Source organism: Ostrea edulis, chromosome 5, assembly GCF_947568905.1.
Source record: "Ostrea edulis chromosome 5, xbOstEdul1.1, whole genome shotgun sequence".
Lineage (NCBI taxonomy): Eukaryota > Metazoa > Mollusca > Bivalvia > Ostreida > Ostreidae > Ostrea > Ostrea edulis.
Window position 1 is genome coordinate 22512116 of NC_079168.1, and position 26399 is coordinate 22538514.

At 37.3% G+C, this 26399-nt stretch overlaps 2 protein-coding genes across 2 annotated transcripts; one reads left to right on the forward strand and one right to left on the reverse strand.

Annotated features, from left to right (window-relative positions):
- Nucleotides 1–1811: 1811 nt before the first annotated feature.
- On the reverse strand, nucleotides 1812–13756 carry LOC130054918 (uncharacterized). Its single transcript, XM_056166020.1, has 4 exons — nucleotides 13517–13756; nucleotides 10876–10958; nucleotides 3397–3593; nucleotides 1812–1978 (listed from the first exon to the last, which is right to left on the reverse strand). The coding sequence occupies exons 1-4, from the start codon at nucleotides 13754–13756 to the stop codon at nucleotides 1812–1814; spliced, it is 687 nt and encodes a 228-aa protein (XP_056021995.1).
- Nucleotides 13757–22529: 8773 nt separating this feature from the next.
- On the forward strand, nucleotides 22530–23435 carry LOC125652544 (complement C1q tumor necrosis factor-related protein 3-like). The gene is made up of 2 exons (XM_048881847.2): nucleotides 22530–22810; nucleotides 22973–23435. The coding sequence occupies exons 1-2, from the start codon at nucleotides 22570–22572 to the stop codon at nucleotides 23392–23394; spliced, it is 663 nt and encodes a 220-aa protein (XP_048737804.2). The 5' UTR covers nucleotides 22530–22569; the 3' UTR covers nucleotides 23395–23435.
- Nucleotides 23436–26399: the final 2964 nt, after the last annotated feature.

A 26399-nucleotide genomic window follows, 5' to 3' on the forward strand; every position in this document is an offset into this window, starting at 1 on the left:
TACAAACAAAGATACATTGCTGGATCCAGTAAGTGTTCTACCAAACCCCTATCTTTGCTCCTCACGAAAATATTAACAACTGTGAAGTAGAAACTTCCAACTTACTGTGCAATTACATATACCAGAAGTGGTGTTAATCAAATGTGGATTCTAAAAAATTCTAAAGAACTTTTAGCAAACTTTAAATCGCAAAACTTTTCCCAAATTAATAACATCAAAACCTATGAATTTTCAACACTATACACGACCATTCCTCACGATAAATCAAAGACTAGACTTTTTGACATCATAGACAGTTGTTTCTTTAACAAAAATGGAAAAAGGAAATATTCATATCTAATGATCAGTCATCCAAAACCTTACTTTGTTTAACACCATTCTGATTCCATGCACAAGTACTCTGTCCGTGTTTGCCCAACTATTTATTTTGTATTGCTTATAGGAGTTATGAGATTGATCACTGTTCGTTATCTTCACCTTGCATATGCTCGAGTTCCTCATTGACAATATCTTCGTGGTCTTTGGTGAACAGGTCGTCCAACAGTCTGTTGGAATTCCTATGGACACGAATTGTGCTCCTTTGTTAATTCACCTGTTTCTATATTCATATGAAGCAGAATTCATTCAAAAACTTGTACGCGAGAAGATAAAAAATCTCTTTCTGTGGCCTTCAAAAGACACCACAGAGTCGTCCACCTCTGCTTCATACTTAGATATGTTATTGAAAGTAGACATCAACGGCAAACTGACAACTCAACTGTATGACAAACGGGATGATTTCAGCTTCTCCATCGTCAACTTCCCATATTTATGTAGCAATATCCCTTTATAACCTGCATATGGTGTTTATATCTTTCAACTGATTCGATACGCAAGATGTTGTTCTGCGTATAATCAGTTTTTAAATCGAGGCAAGCTACTGACAAACAAGTTGATGGTACAGGGGTTTCAACAGTTTGGATTGAAGTCAGCATTTCGCAAATTATATGGTCGTTATAACGATCTAGTTCGTCAATATAACCTATCATTGGGTCAAATGCTGTCTGACATGTTTCATACCAATTGTTAGACCGTTCTTGGCACACTGATTTTGACTACGGATGACCCCGTTTACTTGATCAGAATATAGGGCTCGTGGCGGGCGTGACCGGTCGACAGGGGATGATTACTCCTCCTAGGTACCTGATCCCACCTCTGGTGTTCCCAGGGGTCCGTGTTTGCCCAACTATCTATTTTGTATTGCTTATAGGATTTATGAGATTGATCACTGTTCGTTATCTTCACCTTCAGATATAAACACCATATGCAGGTGATAATGGAATATTACTACATAAATATGGGAAGTTGACGATGGAGAAGCTGGAATATAATGACATACAAGATTGTTATATCGGTTGTGTTATTGTGGACTGAAAATATAATGATAAACAGGATTGGCAGGGTAGTTAGGTTAGTGTGGACTGACAATAAAATGACATACAAGATTGTTAGGGAAGTAATGTCGGTTTGGACGTTGTGAATTCCACCGTTGATATGTTTTGCCGGTTTTTGTGACATTCTTTGTCCCCCAGTAACTTGCCCCAGTTGGATCACTACCCTCAATGCACTGAAATTCAAGTACTATATAATCTAAATATTATCTAATTTTCATAATTATATAGTATATGGCTGTTTTTTCATGGGTTATACATTGTATCTATATATATAACATATCTACTTGTATATTGAAGACAGAACATTATGCAAATTATGCACTCTAAAATTCCTTTAGAGAACTATGATTCTGATTTGTCTGCACGAAGAATTAAATATTAACCTTGACATCTTGGAGTTTCCCAATGACCGTTAGCCAAACACAGAGTTTGATTCACTCTCTCTGGAACTGTTCCTACTGCGCACGCGTAGCCCCTGCTTCTTCCAACGTAGCTTTCTGACGTATTAACGACGTAACTGGTATGTTGTCCCGGTGGAGGTTCCCCTAAACACCATTCCAAAAAAAATCATGTACATGTATAGGAATCATAACTAGTTCTTTGATATGACACATGATTTGTACAATAAAGTTTGTGACAATTCACTATAGTTCGATTAATAAAATATATTTGAAGGCATAAATATTTGAATACTTAATATATTAAACTGATTATAAAAAATCATCAGTAAAGTGAACAGAAAATGGTCGCTGTTGCTGAACGAAAACGAATTTGCACCATGAGATCGGTGTTAAATTTCCACTTTATAAATATTTATTTTCCATGCCACAAAGATTTTGCCATGGACAATTTCTTGTCGTATGTCCCTGTATGTAAAACTTATATGGTACCAATTTTGATGCACCAGATGTGCATTTCGACAAATAATGTCTCTTCTGTGATGCTCAACCGAAATGTTTGAAATCCGAAATAACAATGACGTTTTAGAGCTATCATAGGGAAAAACAGTGTGCCAAAAAGAGTGGAGTCAAATTTGTCTAAGGATAAGAGCTATGCGTGAGGGAGATAATCCTTAATTTTGAAATGAATTTCTAAATTTTATAACAGCAATTAAATATACATCCGTATTTTCAAGCTAGTAACGAAGTACTTAGCTACTGGGCTGTAGAGACCCTCGGAGACTAACAGTCCACCAGCAGAGGCCTCGACCCATGTATGTATAACACAACTCGTAACCTTACATTGGACAGTATATTGGTACCTCGATATTACATAATCGCCAAATATCACACTTAAAGACCGAGTTTTTCGACCGGTCGGTTTACCTCAGGTAAGTTTAGTTGGGGGCGGAGCTAATTTTAAGCAGGTGTGAAGCCCCGAGGGAAGAATGGTAGCTTGTGTATAGCTTCCTGAATACACGGGATGTTACCTGTGTTACCTGTACGTTTTCGTAAGATAAATCATAAGTGCAATTATTTTTCTTGTGCATGTTATTCAAAATATTGATAAAAAAAATTAATGAATCAAACATGTTAAAGCACGATATATTTATTTTGTAATTGAGGACGTTAGCCATTGAAAAATTGGGCAGAAAATTCTTAATTATAATCATGATCTACAGCCAGTCTGTTCTTTACTGCCACAAATGTCCCACGTAAGGCTGTCTTTCAAGGTTTGGATACCATGCTCGGACTTTACGAATAACATAGTCAGGCATGATGTCTCTCTTGTATCCGTGCGTCTGCCAAACATACAGATTCCTATGAGAATCCCTTCGTATTGCGGCGGATATTCTGGCGATATAACGATCATCGTCCCACACCCCACGATGATTCAACATAGTCCAGAATTTCTTATAAAGTTTTTTTCTGTTAGATTTATTTTTTTCTGGACGGCACACCGGGATTTTCTGGTCATCAAAGTTGTCTGTGCGACTCGTCCATAACGCATAGCCTACACCAACAGTCGGGGCATTCATCTCTTCCGGCATTTCCCTCAATAGCTAGTCCAGGCGAAGAAGGTACTTCCTCAGATATAACTTCTTCTTCCTCGGCATCCCAATCCCAACCATTGTATGCAAAAAGGGCCCTTACAGCGGATAATTTCTCTTCTGATAGAGTTGCGGTTACTTTTGTTGCCATGTTTCGTCGTAAAATGACGCTGATAAAATTTCAACTGAATATAAACGGAATTTTAATGACGTATTTACTCATAATTAAAATTTTGATAATAATATATAAACACGACATTTCCAATCTATTGAGCTGTCATACTACGCGGTAAACATCAAAAGATTTCACGGACGCCTCGATCGAGAGACGAGGTGGACAATGTATACACACGGATTAGTAACTAAATGTCCATCAATTTCTAGCATCCAATCTGAAGCTAAATTTCTCCTGATTGACAGGGGTTTACAGACCAGGTAAAATTGAAGGCGGTGCTTATTTCCTCGGTCTTTAAGGAAATGACCTACTTATACAATTTGATGGAAAGTACACTTACGTTTCAAATGTTCCTGATAACCTTACGTAGCTGGGTGTTTGCATTAAATATATGAGTAATTTAGGGCGCTAAACATGACAAGTATGGATTTTGATCGTATATATTAGATTTGTTTCACTGCAGGCCGGGACATTTCTTGTTTGATTTCATCTTTGTCGAGAGGATGGGACATTTTTGATGCAATTTTCCGAATCATTACATTTCTCTAGAGACACTTTCCATCTTATCCCCTAAAATCTTTTTAAAGTTTTAATGATTTTCTTGTTTATTAGGTCATCTGAGCCATTGATCAAGTGATTTATTTCTGATCGACATTTCCCCATAATAGGTGGGATTTAGTTTTAGCTCACCTGAGCTGAAAGCTCAAGTGAGCTATTCTGATCGCCTGTTGTCCGTCTGTCTGTCCGTCTGTCTGTAAACCTTTTACATTTTCGACATCTTTTCTAGAACCACTGGGCCAATTTCAACCAAACTTGGCCAAAAGCATCCTTGGGTGAAGGGCTTTCAGGGGCCATATCCTTTTCAATGGGGAAGACAATCACAAAAATAGGGTGGGGTCATTTAAAAGTCTTCTTTTCAAGAACCACTGGGCCAGAAAAGCTGAAATTTACATGAAAGTTTCCTAACATACGTTGGATGGGGCAACAATAGGGGGTCAAAGTTTTACATACAAATATATAGGGAAAAACTTTAAAAACTTCTTCTCAAGAACCACTGAGCCAGAAAAGCTGATATTTACATGAAAGCTTTCTGACATAGTGCTGATTGAAGTTTGTTCAAATCATGGCCCCCAGGGGTAGGATGGGGCTACAAGGGGGTATCAAAGTTTTGCATACAAATATATAGGAAAAATCTTCTTCTCAAGAACCACTGAGCCAGAAAAGCTGAGATTTATATGAAAGCTTCTTAATATAGTGCAGATCCAAGTTTGTGAAAATCATGGCCCCAGGGGGTAGGATGGGGCCACAATAGGGGATCAAAGTTTTACATACAAATATATAGGGACAATCTTTAAAAATCTTCTTCTCAAGAACCACTGAGCCAGAAAAGCTGATATTTACATGAAAGCTTCCTAACATAGTGCTGATTGAAGATTGTTCAAATCATGGCCCCCAGAGGTAGGATGGGGCCATAATAGGGGATCAAAGTTTTACATACAAATATATAAGGGAAATCTTTAAAAATCTTCTTCTTAAGAATCACTGAGCCAGAAAAGCTGATACTTACATGAAAGCTTTCTGACATAGTGCAGATTCAAGTTTGTTCAAATTATGGCCCCTGGGGGTAAGATGGAGCCACAGGGGGGGGGGGGGTCAAAGTTTTACATACAAATATATAGGAAAAATCTTTAAAAATCTTCTTCTCAAGAACTATTGGGCCAAAGAAGTTGACATTTACATGAAAGCTCTCTGACACAGTGTAGAATCAAGTTTGCAAAAATCATGGCCTCCAAGGGTAGGTTGGGGCCATAATAGGGACTACGGTTTTACATGCAAATATATATGGAAAGTCTCTGATATGGGCCAAGGTGACTCAGGTGAGCGATGTGGGCCATGGACCTCTTGTGATATAATCACATCACCAATTCCATTCAAACTAGGTCAAACGTGTCCTAGGGTAAAACAGATTTAAATTTGTTCAAATGAATGGTCATGCTTCTTTCAAAGGAAAATAATTGAGAGAAATAGTAAAACATAGAATGGGGTGTTTAAAAAATCTCACAAGGAAGCCTCCTTCCATAATCATAATTTGTTCAGACTATAATCCGTAGGACCAGGATGGGGCCGAAATGAGGGTTTAAAGTTTTACATAGGATTATATAAAATAATTGTCAAGGGGGTCCAGCAATTTTTGAAAGGGTGGAAGATTGCGATCCATGGTAGTACTTTTCCGTTCAAAATTGAGGAATTACAGACTGCAAAATGAGGGATTACAGACTGCAAAATGGCCATTTACGTTAAAAAAAAAGACCCACAGGCTTGATCAGTCACCAGAATATTAGTTAAAGGTATCAATAGCCATAAGAACTATGAAATCTAGAATAATTTTCCTGTTCTTCATATCTAAGCTAAATTCTGATATTCAGCAGTAGTATAAAACAAGATGTGTTCTCAAAACACAAATGCCAACGGAAATGTCCATACTGACTTTAGATAGAATATGTTATATTAACATGTTATGAATTAGGATCTGCATTAGAATCAGAACACTGGGGTTAAGAAATCCACAATCTTAATGCACCCATTCAGGGCCGTAAATTACATGGAGGCGGAGGAGGCAGCTGCCTCCTCCAACTTTTGAGCCAAAAAATAAAATAAAATTTAAAGTTCATTAGAATTTATGTTGTTTCCAATAACTAAGAACATGATACCTCCCTTAAAAAGCATTCCAAATCTTTCTTTTAGAATGAGTTAGTCAAGTAACATCTTAGAAGGCCCTAGAATCAAGGGTTTTGCACGAAACGTGTTCAGTGTGCACAAAATGTGCCCCCAGACCCCCGCCTAATTTCCTGCCTCCTCCAAATTGAAGGTTAATTTACGGCCCTGCCATTTCTGCCTTTTCTAAATACGCATTCAGTTTGTATACACTATCAACAATATCAAAGAAGTTATTACGAAATTTCTGATCAAGAAGAAGTTTAGAATGCTCAATTGTTTGCAAACATTTAATCACTGATTATATCGGCCTCACCATGGTACCAAATCTCCAACCCCTGAGATCATTTGTATTGCTTGTAGGAGTTATGAGATTGATCACTGTTCGTTATCTTCACCTTGCATCATGAAATTTACAATTTTTATAAAGAGCTACCTATTCCTTCTAAGTATCATTTTAGTTTCAATTTAGTATCAATACGGGACTTTCGAGATACAGATCCAATCTGACTTGTATCGCGCGTTGAACGTAATTTGTAGGACATGTCACTTCTGGAACAATTAAGTAAACAAGCATAGACTACTTCAATTGTTATAAAATTCCTGCATCAAAATGCTCTCTTTCAAGGGGAGGAATCACTTCAATAATTTATAGGAAAATGTATTTCATTAAATCACGTGAGTTGGCGAGGGAAATAAATCTAGGGAATATCTAGAGGATATCAGTGAAACTTCACTCCTTGCATTTTTTCCTTCTATCTAAGAATTAGGGACAGTTTCTACAGTCATTTGGCCCAGAAAATAGATGATTTCAGTAGGAGTCCCAAAATCTGGCATTCAAATAAGGAACATATAAGCAAATTCAAACTACGTTTAATATGATCCAAAATTGCTTTGTGTTGTATGACAGGAGCGTGAAGTTGGCATAAAATTGCCAAAAAATGCAAAAATCAATGAAAATTTTCATAAATTCAGGGTGTTTTCCTTTCAGAAAACATACAGCCCATGCGTCGAGCAAATTTATATTCAAACACATTTTTCATCTTCTCTTAATACACAATATATATTAATTTCATTTTGCTCGACGGTTGGGCACACCTTTTCCTAAGCAATAATCTGGATGAAATTTAACAGTCATCAAGCTCTTTTTGAACAAAGGCGGGAAAAAATCTTATTCATGACGTAATAATGCTATAAAATAAGAAATAACTTTTATTTAAGTTGAGATAGTATACTTGGCATATATTTAACTTATTCAAAACACAGATCAAGCTTGATTCAAGACACATTTAAATCAGAGAATTTTGGGGGGCCTTTTTATGTACACAATCGTACCTTGTTCTTTACACGCAGGTACTAAACACCAACAGTGACTTGGATTGTTATCGTAGGACTGAGCATAGCTCTATATGGACCGTCTGCTAGCGGAAAACCATTTGTATAGATGTCAACTTTGCCCTACAATTGGTTATTATCACGTGATATATAAACAGTATACATATGCCAAGTTTGGTCCCGCATCGGAGTCAGGACCTCTACCCAGGGGATCATGAAGTTTATAATTTGATAGAGTCCTTCCTTCTCTACATGACAATGCATTTGGGTTTTCATACAAATGTGCGGTTGTTAAGACGATTTTTGAAATTGGGTCATTTTTTTTGCAGTTTTTGACGCCCCCCCCCCCCCCTAAAGGCCCAGAGGTGCAAGAGTCAATAGTCTTGAAATTTACAATTCATGTCCCCTTGTCCCAAAGATGCTTCATATCAAATTTGGAAAGACTAGGAGTGGTAGTTATGAAGAAGTTAAAATGCTCCATTGTTAACAGACGCAGATCAATAGCATTGTATTACTTGAGTGACCCATGTGACCTAGAAATGCTTAATCATAGCGATTTTAATGTATACAATAGAATACGTCAACTTATCATTTTGAAATATTCTCAACAACAATATCAAAGATTAATATGCATACATCCTCATGTAATGTTCAAATCTAGACCCCCGATTACAAAAATAATTCAAAAGTTTGAATACAAATATAAAGAACAGCTCTTTTACAAAATCTACTTCTTAAGATGGCGTGAGTGAAAGGGGAAGATACGAATAGTGATCAATCTCATAACTCCTATAAGCAATACAAAATAAATAGTTGGGCAAACAATGAGTAGAATGTGTTAAAACTAATATAAAAGCATTCTCTTGTAGTGTAGTTTGTTCACAGCGAGTGACAGAATATACATGATGTTTAATTTCTAAATAGAATACATAATTCAATCTACAAGAGCTTAGATACAATTCATCAATGTAATATTCAAGACTGTCCACATTTGTTCAGATTATATCCACGTGTCTTGGTCAAGGCTATTATAGGGCTTTAGGCTAACATATTTACATAGGAATATCCCTGTTTTTTTTATCATGGTCATTATAGGGTTTAGGATAACATTTTACATAGGAATATCCCTGTGTCCTGATCGGGGCTATTATAGGGCTTTAGGCTAAATATTTTACATAGAAATATCCCTGAGTATTGATCAGGGTAATTATAGGGCTTTCGGTTAACATTTTAAATAGGAATATCCCTGTGTCTTGGTCAGGATATTATAGGGCTTTAGGCTAACATTCTACATAGGAATATCCCTGTGTCTTGGTCAGGATATTATAGGGCTTTAGGCTAACATTCTACATAGGAATATCAAAAGATACATACGTACTACATGTAATATATAATCCATTGTTTTATTCCCAAACTAACAATGTATCTATAATGGCACTATATAAAAACTAGTACAATCTGAAATATGATTTCATCCCAGTTGAAAATTTTAAATTGATTCTTGACTAATTCAGCTCTCGAACGTCTTCAATTGGCCTGTTTTGTATAATTTATGTATTGCTTTCGCCATCTTCACACGTGGTCGGAAAGAAACAATGGCGTATGCAAGTTTTGACATAGAGTTCATCGACTGTTGATATAGGAGTAAGGACGCTAAATTTGCTATGCTGCTAAATAATGTGTAAATTACTAAAAGATACTTAATTTAAATTGTGCACAGATCCAAACATTACTGAGGGATGCTAACAAGGTAGTCACGTGGTCAGCTCGTTCTCGAAAGAAGTGTATAAAAAGACTGTATTTTGAAACTATTATCATTTATATCTCTTCAATCCTGAGGAAGGGACTTTGGTGCAAGGGTGGGTTTTATGGTTCATGCAGTGAGAAAGCATTACTTCTTTAATATTATCATTCTCTGAACTTCGACACTAAACAATAAAGTGCAGAGTAAATATGAGCAGGGACGCCTTTATCAAACTCGTGAAACTATTGAGTGAACGGCGAAGATAACGAACAGCGATCAATCATAAAGTTGAGTTGTTAGTTTACCCTTAATATTTATTTTCTATTTTCAATAAAATATGTAAGTATGAAGTGTACGATTCTATGGTGTTTTATTTCAAGTTCACAGGGATATATCGAATCGACATATGAATGAAAATTAACATTGTTAATCGATAAAACGTCGTTGATATATGTAAATGTCGTAATGAAAGCCGCAGCAAGAGATTTTTTTCTTCTCGCGTAGAAGCGTTTGAAATGTTTTTGTTTCATAAGAATATAAAAACATGTCACATAACAAAGGAGATACTTTATTGTGTCTTCTACTGACTATGTTCTTTTGACATGGACTAAAACCTTTCAAAGTTTTAGGTATTGCGAGATTCGCTGGTAAGTCAGTCACACCACTCTTCGATAGCTTAATTTATCTGGGGCCATTCTTCCATATTTTCTCATACACATTTGTTATGTCTATCCACACCACCAGTGTATGCTGTTTGTCCTGTAATACATCCTAGTCATCTGGGCTGTATAGGTCACTTTGTCCTCAGTTCAGAGGAATGATATTGGTGAAAGCCCGCTTACTCTGGAGTGATGTTGTTTTCTCGCGAATCAACCATACGCTCTAAGAACTTGCCCATGAAGCTTATGAAGCTGATTGAGCGATAACTATTAACCCTGGCTTTGTCTTCACCCCTCTTGCAGTTAAGCCTTGTCCGCTTCTCGCCAGCTTTGTACTACTCCACTATGTGGATTCATGTCAATCAGTCAAGGTAAGGTTTACTGGTACATTTGCTTCAAATGTTTGTATCAGACCATCATTTTTTATATTAAAGAAACAATCGAATCTCGTATTTCATATGTAATTTGGTTGTTGACGACCAGGGAGTGTGTTAGGACTCAGAACTATTCATTTATTTGGAAGGAGGGGTTGCATGGATCAATACCACTGATGAAAAATTATTAACAATAGTCCTGGCCATAATTTTGCAATGGATAAACAATTATTATAGAAGATATTGTAACAGAATCAGTAGATACCTCTGCTGAGGATCGAATCTAGGACTTATGACACGGTAATCCTGTTCTCTACCGACCAAGCTATAGGTTTAACCCACTGATTGAGGTAAAGGGTTAGCCCATTAGTCAGAGGTACTAAGAAGGTCACATATATCTAACACTACCACTAAATGAACATCCATTTGATCCTAGAATTCCAACGATACTCTTTAGCCACGTCTTGGAGTTTATACATACGTGCTACAATGCATGTTTCAGTACTGCATGCCGCTGTCAACGATATTATGTCCTAAACAAAGAGAAGGAAAAATCATATCACTCCAATACTAAGAGAACTACACTGGCTACCTGTGCAGTATAGGACACAATATAAGATACTTACTTATACTTACAAAGCCTTACATGATGAGTGCCCAACTTATATCAAAATTACTAGAGGTATATAAGCCTACCCGAAATCTTAGGTCTATAAAACAATCAGTCACTTTAGTTATTCCAAAAAGTCGAACCGTAACATACGGAGATCGGTGTTTCAGAACAATAGCTCCAAAACTGTGGAATGCCCTTCCAGAACATGTAAGGGACTGTAGAACACTGTGTGCATTCAAGAAGTCACTGAAAACACATTTTTTCCATCAAGTTTTCCAGGACTAGTTTCTATCATTTCAGTCATTCGTGTCGGTTAGATTCTGTGAAAAACTGTGAAAACTAAAGACTGTGTGTCTTAGCTTTAGAGTACCATTTTGTGATGTTTAAAAAAAAAGGGAATTGTATGTTTTAATGTATTATACCTGAGACATTATATGGTGTGTGTGCGTGTGTGTATTTCATTATTATTTTAATACGCCCTGAAACTGATGTTTATTCTTATCTAGCATATTTATGGTATCTTGTGTTTTCATGTTTTATATGTACAATGAGGATAGGTACAGCTTTTAATGTTTTATTTATTTTCTATGTATTATGTGTATAACATTCCCTTGTAAGGTATATATGCATTGTAAAGCACCTTTGAGCGTACATAGTGTATGAAAAGGGTGCTATATAAATATGGTATTATTATTATTATTATATGTTCAATATGTCTTATGGAAGGGTATTACTGTTATTATCAAATGTTGTATGGGATACTATCGTAAGTCGCTAGTGCGAAATACTATGTTCTGTTTACGACATAGTAAATCGACATAATATAACATATACTTAGTCGTACATACGAAAAACAGCAAACGTGCACTACGAGGGTACAACTTAATAATGCAAATATATTAACGTACAATGCATTTAATGTGAACAGTGAAACATTTAGTATGGAAAATGATTCATGAAAGCTGAGGATAACGAACTGTAAGCAATCTCATATCCCCAATAATCAATACAAAATTGAAATTTGGGCAAACATGGACCCCTGGTTATACCAGAGGTTGGATCTAGGAGAAGTAAGTATCCCCTGTCAACCAGTTACACCTGTCATGAGCCCTATGTCTTGGTCAGGTAAGCGGAGTAATCCTTAGTGAAAAGCAGTGTGCCGCCAAGAACGGCCTACAATCGGTTTAAAACACGTCAGACAGCATTTGGCATAATGATAGGTTGTATTGGCAAACTAGATCGCTATAACGACCATAGAATTTGCGAAATGCTGACTTTAAACGGGACTGTTGAAACTCCTGCACCATCAACTTGTTTGTCAGTAGCCTGTCTCGATTTAAAAACTTACCATACACAGAACAAGCTCCTGCGTATCGCATCACTTGAGATACCGCTATATACACACCATTATGCAGGTGATAATGGAATATTGCTACATAAATACGGTAATTTGACAAAACTATGACTCAGTTATAGACACATTTAATATCCCACTCAATTGGTAGGATCAATATGAATGAGTTACCGTACCTATACTGGATTCCTAAACTTCATGAAAGCCCTTACAAACAAAGATACTTTGCTGGATCCAGTAAATGTTCTACCAAGCCCCTATCTTTGTTCCTCACGAAAATTTTAACAGCTGTGAAGGAGAAACTTCAAACGTACTGTGCGACTACATATGCCAGAAGTGGTGAAAATCAAATGTGGATTCTAAAAGATTGTAAAGAACATTTAGAAAACTTGAAATCGCAAATGGAAAACGCAAATATTCCTATCTAGTGATCAGTCATCCAAAAAATTACTATGTTAAACGCTACTCTGATAGATAGATAGACAACTTTAAAAGTTGAAAGTACAATAATTAAGTTAAAAAACACATAAGAATATTAGCAAAATATAAACGTGAAAAGAATGTACATGAAAAGACAAAAAATAATTTTAAAAGCATTTACATACAATAAAATTTTTTGGAGTAAAAGATAAATAAGCGGACGTACAAAAGGTGATTCCAAGCACAAGTACTCTGAAGTTGAATTAAAAATATTTTGGAGTTTCTCATTGACAATATCTTCGTGGTCTTTGGTGATCAGGTCTTCCAACAGTCTGTTGAAATCCCCATGGGCACTATTTGTGCTCCTTTGTTAGCTGACCTGTTTTTATATTCCTATGAAGCAGAATTTATTCAGAAACTGCGGTGGCCTTCAATTTGACATTTAGATATATCAACGACGCATTATCTATTAACAATAATAATTTTCATTCATATGTCGATTCAATATATCCCAGTGAACAGTCGAAATCATCCCGTTTGTCATAAAGTTGAGTTATTAGTTTGCCGTTAATATCTACTTTCAATAAAATATCTATGTATGAAGCAGAAGTGGACGACACTGTTGTGTCTTTTATTTCGAGTTTACGGGGAGATATTGAATCATCATATAAATGTAAATTATTTCATAACACGTGAAAACATACTTGTGGTATTGACTGTCGAGGGATGTAAATAAAATCTTCCGCTTTAGGACTGCCCTTTGTTACCGTGGTAGTGCCAGAATCTTGCTGAGAATTTAACTCACATAAAAGACGAGTTCTGCAAACATTTACGGAGAGGCAATCCGTATGGACAAAACATAATTTTAGGCAGTGTTTCGGGCCAATAGGATTGACACTTTTGAAATTAGATCCAAGCAATCGGCGACCCGGTTCCACTGACATCATAGAGATGAAGGAAATAAAAATTGTCACTTTTAAATACATATTTAAAATAATAATAATAATTCTAAGATACTCGAATTCTATCCAATGTTCAAATTATTTTCCTATATATACATGGAAGAATTTGTATTGATTCATATCCTAGACGTTTGAGTTATGGTATTTACGGTGACTGATTTGAATTAATGTACTGTAATGGACTGTAGTCTCCGACGGTCTCTACAGCCCAGTAGCTAAGTACTTCGTTACTAGCTTGAAAATACGGATGTATATTTAATTGCTGTTATAAAATTTAGAAATTCATTTCAAAATTAAAGATTATCTCCCTCATGCATAGCTCTTATCCTTAGACGAATTTGACTCCACTTTTTGGGGCACATTGTTTTTCCCTATGATAGCTCTAAACTTCATTGTTATTTCGGATTTCAAACATTTCGGTTGAGCATCACTGAAGAGACATTATTTGTCGAAATGCACATCTGGTGCATCAAAATTGGTACCGTATAAGTTTTACATGCTGTCAATCATTAATGAAATGATGCTAATCTATTATCAAAATTGGGAGATCGGTTCCAAGCGAAATGAATTAACAAACCAACCATTGGAATCTGTAACATAAATCATTGCATCATCAAATAATTGTTATACAATATATACAATATAATTCCTTATAAACGTGCGTGTGTGCGTGTGTGAATCCTGCCTTGTATCGGTACAATATGGATTGCAATTGTGAAACACGGGAAAGTTAAAGAATATACAAAATACGATGTACGGGTATTTACAGATAGTCACGAGTTTCATTTGCTTTTATTCATCTCAGAAAAGTGTAACTCAAACGAATTGTAACTTTAAAATTGATCAGAATGAGTGTAGCGATATCATGGGCACGGCTGTTATGAATAAACTGCCAATCAAATACAATATGGGCAATGGGCCGCCAACAACGAGCATGCCCCAAAACAGATGCATAAATATATAGACAACAAAGTCAAAGTTCAAACAACATCAAAGTTCAAATTTAGCACAACCAAACAAGTTCAAAGATCACAACATCAAAGGTCAAAGATCATTATATAGAAAGCATTGACCTCGGGAGGTGCAGAGGTCAAAGCTTGCTTTATAATATTTACATCCAAATTGCCACTTTTACGCTACAAGTTCAATGGGACGAGGTTCATTCACATCACGGTTTAGGTCAAGTATTTCAACTTGAGCGGGATGTCACAGCCGTACCATTTCCCAAAAACGCTGGGGCTCGCACTGCAGCTACAACTGAAAGCGAACATATCCATTCATATGTGGCTTGGGTTGGGTGGGTAATTTTAAACTCGTCTTATTTTGCAAAGAAAATGTACTTTGAATTTACACCAACCTCATTCAACGAGTCTTTAATTATAAAGTAGGCAGCGGAGGCTGACTCGGGGAGAATAACTCTATTTGTTACTTAAGGGCGGATCTACGATTACTATAACACAGGAATTGAACACTTTCTTCGATAAAAGCCTCCAATTCATATGTCAACAACAATTACAATTATGTTTATAGTTTTTTTAAAATAAATATACTGAGCCACTTTAAAGAAACAACACTGGGTATTTTTTTTCCATCTTATTCTTTATTTCATAAATTTGAAACATCATATTTCTGGTATATAATATTTGTCATTTCTATTTCCTAAGAGGCTACTGATTGACGTAATTTTAAGGCGTTGGATAAAAATTCTGGTTTGGTTGACTAACACTGGGTATATCGCCTATTAGCATTCATGATGGCACGTGGGCGACGTTCCATTGACTGACAAATAGTTCAAGCAATTCTTTAATTAAGGAATATTCTGCCACTCTTCCAACAACGCACTTCCCAGTTCTTGTAGATTCTGCGGCTTTGCACACGTCTACCAAGCTCGCCCCAACTATGTTCAATCGTATTAAGATCTGGGGATATTGCGGGTCAATCAAGGACATTGATGCCATTTCATTCCATGTCAAAGCTCGCAGTGTGCGCGCGCATTATCCTGCTGAATAGCCTTTTCTGCTGATGTATCAATTGTGCCAACATCGTCTATATACTGCTGAGCAAAATGACCATGGGAGATATGTGTTAATCCCGACCCACATCATGACGCTACTTCCGCCAAATATGTCCTGCACAAGCATACAATTGTCTACGTAACGTTCATGCATGAGATAATGAACAATGATCAATCTCATAACACCCACAAGGAATTCAAAATAAAGAGTTGGACAAGCACGAAACTCTGGTCATACCAGAGGTGGGATCAGGTGCCTAGGAGGAGTAAACATCCCGTCGTCATTTTTATAAATTAGCTTTTTAGATTCTAACATGTATGAAACTGTGACTGTCTTAATCGACAAACACTAAAAAGAACCTTTTTGTTATCGATCTTAGAAATAGTGTTTTATTTTGACAATTTTGCAGATATAAAATCTTACTATCATTTAATTCCTGATTGTGTTTTATTGTTTCATTCTTCTTACCATTGTAAAGCACCTTAGAGTAATTCGTTTTATATAAGGCGCTATATGAATTTTATTATTATTTTTTTTAAAAATGATCGTACGCAGAACAAGCTCTTGCGTATCGAATCACTTGAGAGATATAAATACCACATGCAAGTGATAATGGAATATTGCTACATTAAAGCATATGTCGGTAAAGTCGTATTCTGTAACACAAGACCCGTGTCCAAGTAGTTGATATAACCTGTTTCGGGCCTATTGCACTCTGTAAAGTCGCCGTGGCAGCCATAAACCCTTTCCGCAAGTGTAGCTGCGGTATGAACGCATGAAGACCCTGTTTGACGATGAATTGTATCAATCGGCTTATCCCGCAAAACGTTAAAACATCTAGTTACTTCCTGTTGACTGACGCCTGCTTCTACCATACCGAGTGCTTGAGTTTGCAAATCATTGCATAAACGCGGCATCATTGAGCTTTATAATTTTTTCTGTTGTGAGTGCATTTGCCATCGAAAACAGAGTTGTTTCACGATGACAAAACTGTTTTTACCTTTTCATTGCTAATGAATGGAAAATTTCGTGCAATGCTACTCACATCAAAGGCAATCAAATCTCTAGGGTTCGAATTTACTATTAAAGAGTAAAGGCATAGAACTTTAAATGTAGAGTACCCAAGTGAGCCGATATAAAAACAATAAACCGAATGGTATGAAATTCTACTCTGTATTCTGATATATTCATAAATAATCAATCTACATTACTACCAAACAAAATTCATCCCGAAAATCGGTATACTTCCCAAAAATGCAGAAGTGAATTCGGAAAAATGCCTCTTATTTTGTTGTCGACTTTTAACTGGGCCCTGGCACTATACCACTAAGTAACAGATTTCTTTAATATTACAAGCTATTGCACAAAATGTGCAGCATAAGTTATCATTTCTAAGTTGAATTCTTACATAAACTGAAGTCTGTAATAGCTCCCAGACTGAAAATTGTAAAACCGTCTGAATTTTCACTTAAATTATCACAGCCATTTTGACCGGTACAACTAATTACCCCCAAAAATGATGTAGAGACTCAAGTACTAATTTTTATCAATATCAATTCATTATAGTACATGAATTATGCTAATAACAAGTCTTTATAAAGATACAAATGTCTTATTATGTCTATTTTTATCAAAACCACATTATCATGAGTGTTTTACGATTCATGATAATGATGTTAATTTGGGTAGTTAGTGTCACCGGTCCAAATGGCGGAGATTAGAGGCAATGAATGCAATCATCCAATACACGTTTTTTAGTTGAATGATCGTACAAAAGAACGGTATTATTAACATTTGCATCGCATATTCCCTGGACGCTCAACAGGCCGACATTCTCAGAGGGGTATCATTCAATGTCTTTGAAGCTAAGCACTTTGTGATATTATTAGTATACAGAGGTCATAACTTATTTACAGAAACAAGTGTCTGTGCTATCAATCCCCGTAATTGCATAAAATGATTGTCACAAAAACTTCGAGTTCTGTGTTCTCAATGAAGATTTCGCTGGATCCTTTAGACACGATACATTGAAACACCCTTCTGACTTCGTACATTGCAGGTGAATGTAAGCACATTGAACATATTGATGACTGAAACCAGCAGTTGTTAGTATAATCAAATACACTTTTGCGTCAAGCTGGTCTCTTTTGACGTCATCAAGCAAGGGAGATAAGTCATCATACCATTTTATTACTTCATACCACAGCAACATTTGCTGATCTGTAGTGTCTGTTACTTTGAGATGTTTTTCTGAATGACTTGTTTACATTAAGTAATTAAAGAACACATTTCCATGAAAAACAAACTTTCTTTTAAAACATCTTCTCCTATGATCTTTAAGTATACAATGTACATAATGCGTAGTCAGAAAGAAAATGAAGAGTATGTAAAGTATGGCAAGAGGTCTAGGGGTCGCCTTAAGGACCCCAGTGGGTCCAGGGCAAAGCCATAGTGAGAATCATGGGGTGAAGCCCCTGCAAGATCATAGGTTTTACCAATGAAATCACCTATTTTTGTGCATAGAAACGGGGTTTCTTGTCAATTTCCAAACCCAAAACAATCCACAAAGTTATGTTTTGGAGTGTTTTATTATGTCAACTCACCGTACGTTCTTGGATGACTTTATGATCGTTTTACGAATTCCCCCGACACCCCGTTGTTTTCTACTACATAGTATATATGGTAAATGTTACTGATAAGAAAGAATATCCTAATCCGTCTACTTCATGTACATATCAGTCTAATTCAAATCAAATGTTAGACCCACTCGCATACTTGGATACGTAACGTTATGTATGCGAGTGGAACTTATCTGATGTACACATGATGTTTAAAACTATTTGAAATTCAAGAAGGACTTTAGATTTGATTGAATGGACATTATGATGCTCATTAGATTAAATTATAAACCGGGACTATGTAATGCAGTCATTTTTGAGACACAAGCATTTTAAAAGCCAATATTTCTCTCTTTCTCCTCTCTCATGATGTGTACACAGTTGCGTACTTGCGTATAGGCAGTCACGCGCCTGGACTACATGCATGTATAATAAACTTGTCTTATTTCTAGTGTTCAACCGGTCGCGGTACGTCAGTGGTAGAACGTACGCTTCGTGAAAGAGAGGTCGTGAATTCGAGCGCCACTCGTACTTTCGTCAAACATAAGACGTACAAATAGGTCGCAGTTGCTCTTTTGCCAAAAGCTCGGCTTTTAGAAGTGAGAGTTGTGGTTCTTCGAATATTAACTTAGAAACGGAGGTCCTGTGTCGAGGAACCCTAAATACTATGTTCCTAAGTGCTAAGCGTATGCTTGAATCTGTGGTGCTTCACCTACAGCTGTTGACGGCTCAGTATGAGTGAGAAATTCTTAAAGAAACGAAAACAAACTAACAAACTTTCTAGCGTTGGACCCACACCGAGTTCACAAAGACACACAGAGAGAAACATACCAAATATAGACTTGCAGGCAGCAAACAAAAACAAATATTGATAATCCTCCTACCTATCATGTCGACTTATTTCTGTTATAAGACAATGGTTGCTGATGTGGAATAAAAACACTAGGCATTATCAAAATTGAAAATCCTTCCGTCGATAGATGAAACTAAGACAGTATCATGTCATTATAGCTTTTCAGAAATGTTTTAATGATTTATCATAAATCACAAAATACCATCACCTCGCACCATTCATAATGAGTGGTAAGCTGTTAATCCATTTCTAAATTAGTAACGAACAAGATTTTGGTTCAAAGCTGTGGATAAATTGTCGAAATAGATTTAAATATTCTATATATTTTCACATTTGTAACCAGATATGTACGTCATGAGTCAAAGATCACTAAACTTTAAATAAATATTTTATTTGTAGTAAAATTATGTCCTATCAACTGTAAATATGAACACCATTAACAGGATTTCTACTGCAGGTTCTTACTTTACTTTTACTTTTTCCTTCCGCTTGTACCGGTGGGTGTCACGGGGAGACAGTCGTCTGTCAGCAGCAAGGCGAGTGGTCTGGGGGAGGGACATCTCGTGAGCTCTGAGGGTGTCTGCCACGGAGTAGCTCAAGCGTTGCCTTGGTCTTCCTCTGGCTCTCCAGTCAGAATATCTGGTGTTCTATGCCCGAAGAGTTGGTTGGTTTGGAGGCATCCCTGTTAGGTGTCCGCACCACTTTATCCACTGGTGCTCGATGTGTTCTAGGACTGGTGTTGCTCCTACCATGTCTCTTATGACTTCATTGCTGATCTTATCTCGTCTTGTCTTCTTCACCGCTCTTCTCAGACATTTCATTTCGCATGTGGCCAGCTTCCTCTCGAGGGATTTTGTTAGGGATCATGTCTGGCACTGGTATGTGAGTGTTGGTAAGAAAATGGTATTGATGAGCTTCGCCTTGGTGATCATGGGGATGTTGGGTGTGTGTGTCTCAGGAGAGAGGCAAGTTGATAGCTGACTGCATTGCCTTTCTGACATCTTGTCTCTATTTCTCGATCTAGTTTGCCTTTTTTGTGAAAATGCTGTTCAGATATTTGAATTCACTGACTTGTTTCAGCCCGGATCCGTTGATGTTGATGTCCAGTTTGTCCGGTTTCCTACGGACTGTCATGACCTCGGTCTTGCTGACCCTAATCTTCATGTCATGTTTCTCGCAGCTTCCATTGAGTTGGTATGTATGCTCCTGTAACTGTGCCTTGCCGTTGTTCATCATTGCTTGGTCGTCTGCAAACATGAGTTCGTTGCGTGCCTCGGAGTTTGGGTTGGCCTCCTTTGTAATCTGGCCCATGTAGGTCACAAAGGGCAGAGAGGAGATAGTGTAGACCTGCCTGACTCCGAATATTGCTGGAAACCAGTGAGATGTTCCACTGGTAACGCGGACTGTGCTTCTGCTGTTGGCGTAGATGACCCGGATGTTGTCTAGTAGTTGCCCCTTGACGTCATACTGCTCAAGGACCTTCCATAGCTTGTCTCTTTTGACTCTGTCGAAAGCTTTTTCCTGGTCCAAGAATACGAGATGGAGATCTTTGGTCGTATTCCATTGCCCTCTCACACAGTTGGCGAAGTGCAAAGATTGCATCGGTACATACTCTCCCTTTCCTGAATTTGAACTGGACGTTACTGAGATGTTCGGTTTTTGCTCGAGTGCGTTGCTCCAGGATCTTTGTATACATATTCCCTACATGGCTGAGAAGAGATATGCCTCTGTAGGTGCTGCAGTCTTTCTTGCTGCAGGATCCTACTATGTAAATTAGAATAAGTGCGATCTCTGGTTTTATGCCTTGTGTGTTTTATCGATAAAAGAATTATTACATTTAGAACATGCATGTATATATTTAATGGAACTGGAAGATTATACAACACGCTGATGATTGTACTCTTCCTCTAAAAGATGACACCTCTCTAGAACATTCCTTACAAGTTATAGAAAAATCCAGCAATTTGTCGGGTATCAATCTAAACGTGTCCAAAACAGAATGCAACTTAACGGGTCCTCATAAGTATCTTTATAAACAAATTGGAAATGTTAATGTATACAATGATAGTATAAAAACTCTTGGAATTTATATAGGACACAATAAAGAAATGTGCTATAATAAAAAAAAATTGACAAGAATTGTGGATGACTTAGAAAAACTTTTTGAATCATGGAAAACAAGAGAATTAACCACCTTTGGTAACGTATGTGTCATTAATAGCAACACCTGATATCATATATATTGGATGAAAGGTGAAGATAACGAACAGTGATCAATTTCATAATTCCTATAAGCAATACAAAATAGAGAGTTGGGCAAAAACGAACCCCTGGATACACCAGAGGTGGGATCGGGTGCCTAGGAGGACAAAGCATCCCCTGGCAACCGGTCACAATTTTGAGTTTTGCAAATTACGAGTTACAAAGTGTGTTATATAACTTTATATGCAACAAAAGAGATAGAATTAAAAGAAATACACAGAACAAAGCATTTCCCTTTACCTAAGTATACTTTGAAACAGGTTTGATTGATATAGGCTTTGCAGTCCTTGTGAAGTAATAATTAAATGCCCAAAAAAACCTCACAGATGGCATACATATTCATATTTGCTCAGAAAAGCTATCTTGAACGAATGGTGCAGGTGAAATATTAAGGCATATTTTATTTCTCTGATGGGGCAATTCCTATCAGTGCCAATGCTCCCCTATATTTCTCAGTTTGAAAGGAATAATCGTCTCCCTTTGATGATTCAATATTTATTAAAATTTTCAGAACAAGCACGAGTAACTATATAATGATATTTATTGGAAATGAAGGTTCATTGAGCCGTGGGTAAATTAGAGGTCCCTGCATACGGAATACAATGATACCTCCTTGTACTCGGCTCCATTAGTAATATTGTTTATTGGAATCCCGGGTCCAGTGTGCAGTTTGATCGATTTTCTATGTATTGAGCTTTTGATAGCATAGACCGAATCACTTCACCATTTGACAAGCATGAGAGTAGCATTTGAAGAGTCCTTTTGGGTGATGTTACGTCTTTTCTTGATATTCAATCTCAATTGAATCGGATTTGGCACTTCCTAATTTGCAATAATAAAATATGTTCTACACATTTATATAATGGCACACTAAGTTCCATATCATCATCTACGAGATTATGTAATTTGTTCAATATTTACTATATAGGAAATCATGTCTTCTCTGGACAACAGATACTCAGGTTTAAGTAGGTCAACAACTTAAGTAGGTCATCGCAGTTCATTCTGTCCTTATCTTAAGTCACAGAGATATCAAATTCGACAAGAATGGTTCTGTTGTTTCTTTTCTCTGCCTCAGTTTTAGGATTTCTTCTAGATGAAACGTGTGATACACTGGATTGTAAACTGGACAGTATGACGCAGACGATGACGAGACAACAGAAAACTATAGACGAACAATCGAACAAAATCGCGTTACTGGAGGAGCAGTTGTTGGCTATGAACAAAAAACTAAAAATTGCGAGTTCTGAAGAAACAAGGACTACAAATACTCTGGAACCACCATTGGGTATATATGTATAGATTTTCTAATACCTTCTTATCTATAAAATGATAATTAATACTTTGTATTAACTACAAAATCTTATTCATGCCTGTATACAAGTAGGTGTAAGTCTTTTTCCAATTGTTGGATTACGGATTCTTAAAATTGTTACTTTTTTTTTAAAAGCACAAATTACAATCCCCTCTTTTTATGCGGTCAAATCCCAAGATCAACGAAATATTGCAAAAGGAGAGAGGATCATGTTTGAGACGGGAGTAACCAATGTTATGAAAGCGTACGATGTTTTCAGTGGCGTCTTCAAAGTTCCACTGAAAGGGACCTATGGTTTCACGTGGAGCATTGCCATGAACAACGTGGAGAACCATGCCTGCTTCTCCCTCGTAGTTAACGACCGTGTTGTTGGACAAACGTATTTGTGGAACAACGGAAGTGACGCAGTATCCACGGGATTTTCCATCGTGGAGGTCAATGCTGGGGATGATGTATTTATGAGCATATGCAATATCAGTCAACCATTGGGTGAAATTATAAGTGACATTTACCGCAAGACCACTTTTGCAGGCTGGTGCATTGCATGTACTGATTGAAAAGTAAACTTGACGTTTCGTTATTTAAATGTAAAAACAAAGGATTTTTTCTTTAAAAGGTAAAAAGCTCTACGAATAATTAATTAGTAAAAAATGGAACATTGATAGAATACACTATGCAATTATCATACTGGGGGTCGGGGTAAAGCCCTTGGAAGCCAACGGATTTCGAGATTTGATACTGTAATATTGAACTTCAATTCATGCCGGCATACGGTATGAAAATAAACAATCTAAATGTATGTACATGATTGATTGTATATTGTTTAACGTCCTTCTCGAGAATATTTCACTCATATGGGACGTCACCATTGCCGGTGTAGGGCTGCAAATTTAGGCCTATGCTCTATGACCTTTGATCAGGGTGGGGTCTTTATCGTGCCACACCTGCTGTGACACGGGACCTTGGTTTTTGCGGTCTCATCCGAAGGACCGCCCCATTTAGTCGCCTCTTACGACAAGCAAGGGGTACTGAGAACCTATTCTAACCCTGATCTCCATATATATACATAGTATAGATATATTTGTGGAATCAAACTACTTGTATATCAAGTCGGTATTTCAAAAATTCACACAACCTTCTAGCATTAACTGCATTGACAGGATTAGTACTTTACAATGATTTTCATTCATTATAACATCATTTAGATTGTAAATGTTCAAAGGTTAATATTTATCCGTTTTACATATATAAAGCACGAAAACCCAACAACACCCTACTTTCTTGAAGTGTCGAATTTAAAACAAGAGGTCCATGGACCACATCGCTCACCTGAGTCACCTTGGCCAATATTAAGATTTTCCCTATATATTCGCATGTAAAACTTTGATCCCTATTATGCCCCCCCCCCCCCGGGGGGGGTGTCAAGATTTTACAAATTTGAATCTGTGCTATCTGTCAGAAAACTTTCATGTAAATGTAAACTTTTCTGGCCCAGTGGTTCTCTAGAAGATCCCCTATTGTGGCCCCACCCTACCCTCGGGGGCCATGGTTTTAACAAACTTGAATCCGCATTACATCAGGAAGCTGTAATGTAAATTTATATTTTCCTGGCCCAGCGGTTCTAGAGAAGGAAGATTTTTATAGATTTCCCCTATATATTTGCATGTAAATCTTTTATCCCCTATTATGGCCCCATCCTACCCCCGGGGACCATGGTTGTAACAAATTTGAATCTTCACTATGTCAGGAAGCTTTGATGTGAATTTCAGCTCTTCTGGCCTAGTGGTTCTTGAGAAGAAGAATTTTAAGTGACCCCACTTTATTTTTGCATTTTTATAATCATCTCTCCTTTGAAGGGGACAAGGCCCTTTATTTGAAAAAAACTTGAATCCCCTTTACCCAAAAATGCTTTGTGCCAAGTTCGGCTGAAATTGGCACAGTGGTTCTGAAGAAGATGAAGATGTGAAACGTTTACGCCGACGACAACGATGACGGACAACGGACAAATTTCGATAAGAAAAGCTCACTTGAGCCATCGGCTCAGGTGAGCTAAAATACAAGGTCAGAAAAGAAATGGATAAAAGCACTTGAAAGGTTACGACACTGTTGGTTATTTAAACCTCAAATTTCGACGCAACCCGCGTCTTTATTAAGAGACATATATTACATAAACAAATATCACACACCAAGAAAAAAAAAGGCAAATATTAATAATCTACATATAATGTACATTGTTAACAAGAACGATACACTAATGTCCTGAAATGAGAAAAATGGTTTCGTTGTAAGTGTGTCTACACCCTACACCATGACGCTGAGAGGCGCAGAGGGCAAGGGGAAATAAATCAAGTGTCACAATGTTTACGTGATATTCCACTGTGACCCTGGGTGCTGCAGTGGTCTAAAACAGACAAATAGCAAAGTAGAGTTAAATTGATGTATGCCGCTTGGTTCGCCACCAGACCCCATAAGTAAATGCTTCATCATAGTGTTTATGTATGGGGGCCCCACCACTGACTGGTGGGGTCCTGAGCGGTGTCAAACAGCCGCGCCCTTTTCTACCCTACCAATGGTGGATGCTTATTGTGGTGGATAGAATTGTGTCCGGTTGCCTATGATTACTTCCCTTGGATTGTATTGAGAAATAGAATGTTGCCCAATTTAGATAGATGAACTCCATCCCTGACAAAAAATTGTACATGATTTGTAATGTCCGAGCAGTGGATGACTGACACCCCTCCCCGTCTTACCTTATTTGTTAAGGAGTTGAACCTACTTATACATAGTGTTGCCATTTGAGGAATACCGTCAATGCATACGGGGGAGAATATGTGACCATATTATACGTGTGTGAGGGAACCAGGTAGTTTACGCAGCGGAAACCAAAGTTTTTGCACTGTTTCCGCACTACTGAAACTACTTCACAACCTAGGTTTACGCAGTGAGGAAACCTCCAGAAACTTATTAACATGAATAGCCTACCCTTCTCTAAAATATTACGACATAATTTGAATCAAGGCTATGTACACACAGTCAGTTCCTTGCTAGGAGATTTTTAGATTTCATTGCAGAGCACTTGCTTAACGTCTTGCTCGAGAATTTTTCACTCATATGAAGACGTCACCAAGACCGGTGAAGGGCTTCAAATTTAGGCCTATGTTCGGCGCTTACGGCCATTGAGCAGTGAGGGTTCTTTAGCGTGCCACACCTACTGTGACACGGGACATCCGTTTTTAAGGTCATCTCCGAGGACCCGTGACACCTGATGACGAGCGTTTGGCGATGGAACTATCACTACCCGTTTTAACGACTTGGGTCTGTCGCAGCCGGGATTCGAACCCCGGCCTACCGGGGCGTACGCTCTAAACCTTGCGTAAACCATTCGTTTTCTTAAGTTTTCGCAGTTTACGCACAGTTTCCGCACCATGGAAACCATAGTTTTCATCCAGTGAGTCTTAGTTTTCTAACTGAAGTTTTCCCAATAGCATTACCACCACAATGCACTAAGATAGCATTAAGGATAGGACCAACCCTTTTAAGCAGTCTCAAGTTTGCTGTTGCA

Bases quoted from the DNA above. Each gene is read 5' to 3' on its own strand.
- LOC125652544 (XM_048881847.2), top strand. From the start codon at position 22,570: ATGGTTCTGTTGTTTCTTTTCTCTGCCTCAGTTTTAGGATTTCTTCTA. The intron at 22,811-22,972 runs GTATATATGTAT...TTTTTTTAAAAG, and splicing joins TACTCTGGAACCACCATTGG to CACAAATTACAATCCCCTCT.
- LOC130054918 (XM_056166020.1), bottom strand. From the start codon at position 13,756: ATGTCAGTGGAACCGGGTCGCCGATTGCTTGGATCTAATTTCAAAAGT. The intron at 10,959-13,516 runs GTATGTTTTCAC...CTCTTTGTTTAG, and splicing joins CTCGACAGTCAATACCACAA to GACATAATATCGTTGACAGC. The intron at 3,594-10,875 runs GTATCGTTGGAA...AAATTTTATCAG, and splicing joins CTCCAAGACGTGGCTAAAGA to CGTCATTTTACGACGAAACA.